This window comes from Trypanosoma equiperdum (genome assembly GCF_001457755.1).
Source record: "Trypanosoma equiperdum strain OVI genome assembly, contig: ctg_538, whole genome shotgun sequence".
NCBI classification, from domain to species: domain Eukaryota; phylum Euglenozoa; class Kinetoplastea; order Trypanosomatida; family Trypanosomatidae; genus Trypanosoma; species Trypanosoma equiperdum.
In genome coordinates this window covers 1-1,302 of record NW_027124463.1, presented here as the reverse complement: position 1 = coordinate 1,302, position 1,302 = coordinate 1, and the positions used below count along the sequence as shown (strand labels likewise).

At 37.9% G+C, this 1,302-nt stretch overlaps 1 pseudogene across 1 annotated transcript in view; it reads right to left on the bottom strand.

Moving 5' to 3' along the window:
* TEOVI_000227000:pseudogene overlaps positions 1-172 on the bottom strand; it is a 537-nt pseudogene extending 365 nt beyond the window's left edge. The window contains exon 1 of the mRNA in view: positions 1-172. This exon is cut by the window's left edge and continues 365 nt beyond it. Coding sequence covers positions 1-172 — 172 coding nt within the window.
* Positions 173-1,302: the final 1,130 nt, after the last annotated feature.

Sequence of the window (1,302 nt, the reverse complement as noted above, 5' to 3'; positions counted from 1 at the left end):
CTACATCCCTTGATAAAGTGGACGCATAACCAACAGTGTGCCATGTAATTTCGTTACTAAAATCTTTATAATATCCAATCGCCCTTCCCATATTCAATTTCTCGCTTGGAAGCAGCTCCAGATATTTTAGATATAATGGCACCGTCATAAAAATATCACCATCTGCTTTCATTACATAGGGGTTATTTCCTGTGAATACCTCGACTGCGAATGTGAACCACAGATATGTTTTTTTACTCATTGTGAGTTCTGCTTCCCATCCCCAATTACCTGCATCTCCAACATTCTTATCTGTTGTTGGATTCACATCACGAACAGGTAAGGTAATAATATCCCGATTTCAATATCCCTCTCCTTCAACGATTTCTCTGATGTCACAATTGTTGTTTGTATGGGGTGAAAGAACATATACTATAAGCAACTTCCCACTAAAATTATTTTATTTCCTCGCCACTTCAGGGTAACTCCAACACGTTCGTCTCTGTAGATTCCTCCTTCTGAATATTTTATCATTATCTATTGAAGGTATTCCAGCTACAGCCAAATAATCTTCATTTTGTCAAATCTTCGTTAAATTTGTTGTCACAAATCTCATATACTCATCCTCAGCAATTTCAAGTGAAAAAGGTTAACTTTCACCAAACAAGCTGTATAGCGAAACAAGTAGATTAATACTCATAACAATAAAGGATAAACAGCCTATTATAGCATAAGTTCTTTCTATATATTTCATAAGACTTTATCGTCATACTAAGATCAGCTTATTATGAGTTAGAAAATCACATAAAACATGAAGGAAAGAAGCCAGTGGGAGCAACTAAGATGTCTAGTAGGGTAAAAAGTGTTTACATATATAAACAACATCTCCGTTGCGCTCTGGTGCAATTGTTAAATTGCGGTCGGACAGTGCTTGCAGCTTCATTGTCAGGACGTATATGTTGCATTAATTTTATAAATTGCCTTCACCCGGTCCTAGTGCCACACACTCCTTGGCTGTGGCTGCTCTTTGCAGTATCCAGATTTTACAAAATTGAACACTATGCATTGGTATGTAACTTGGAGTAAATAGGTGGCTACAAGGCTGTCACATAATAATAATTTAACTACCGCCCTTTGACATATAAACCGCGAGGCCCTGGTTGTTAGCCCGCGATATCAGAGTAGCTTTATGCCGCCTGCAGTCGGATCGTCAGCGTGCCATTGTTTTAAGTATTGTCATTTTCGCTTCTCTTTACTTTGGTCGCGTAGACTCCGGTTAATATTACTACAGACACACACTTACAACACTCTCCTATTATTATT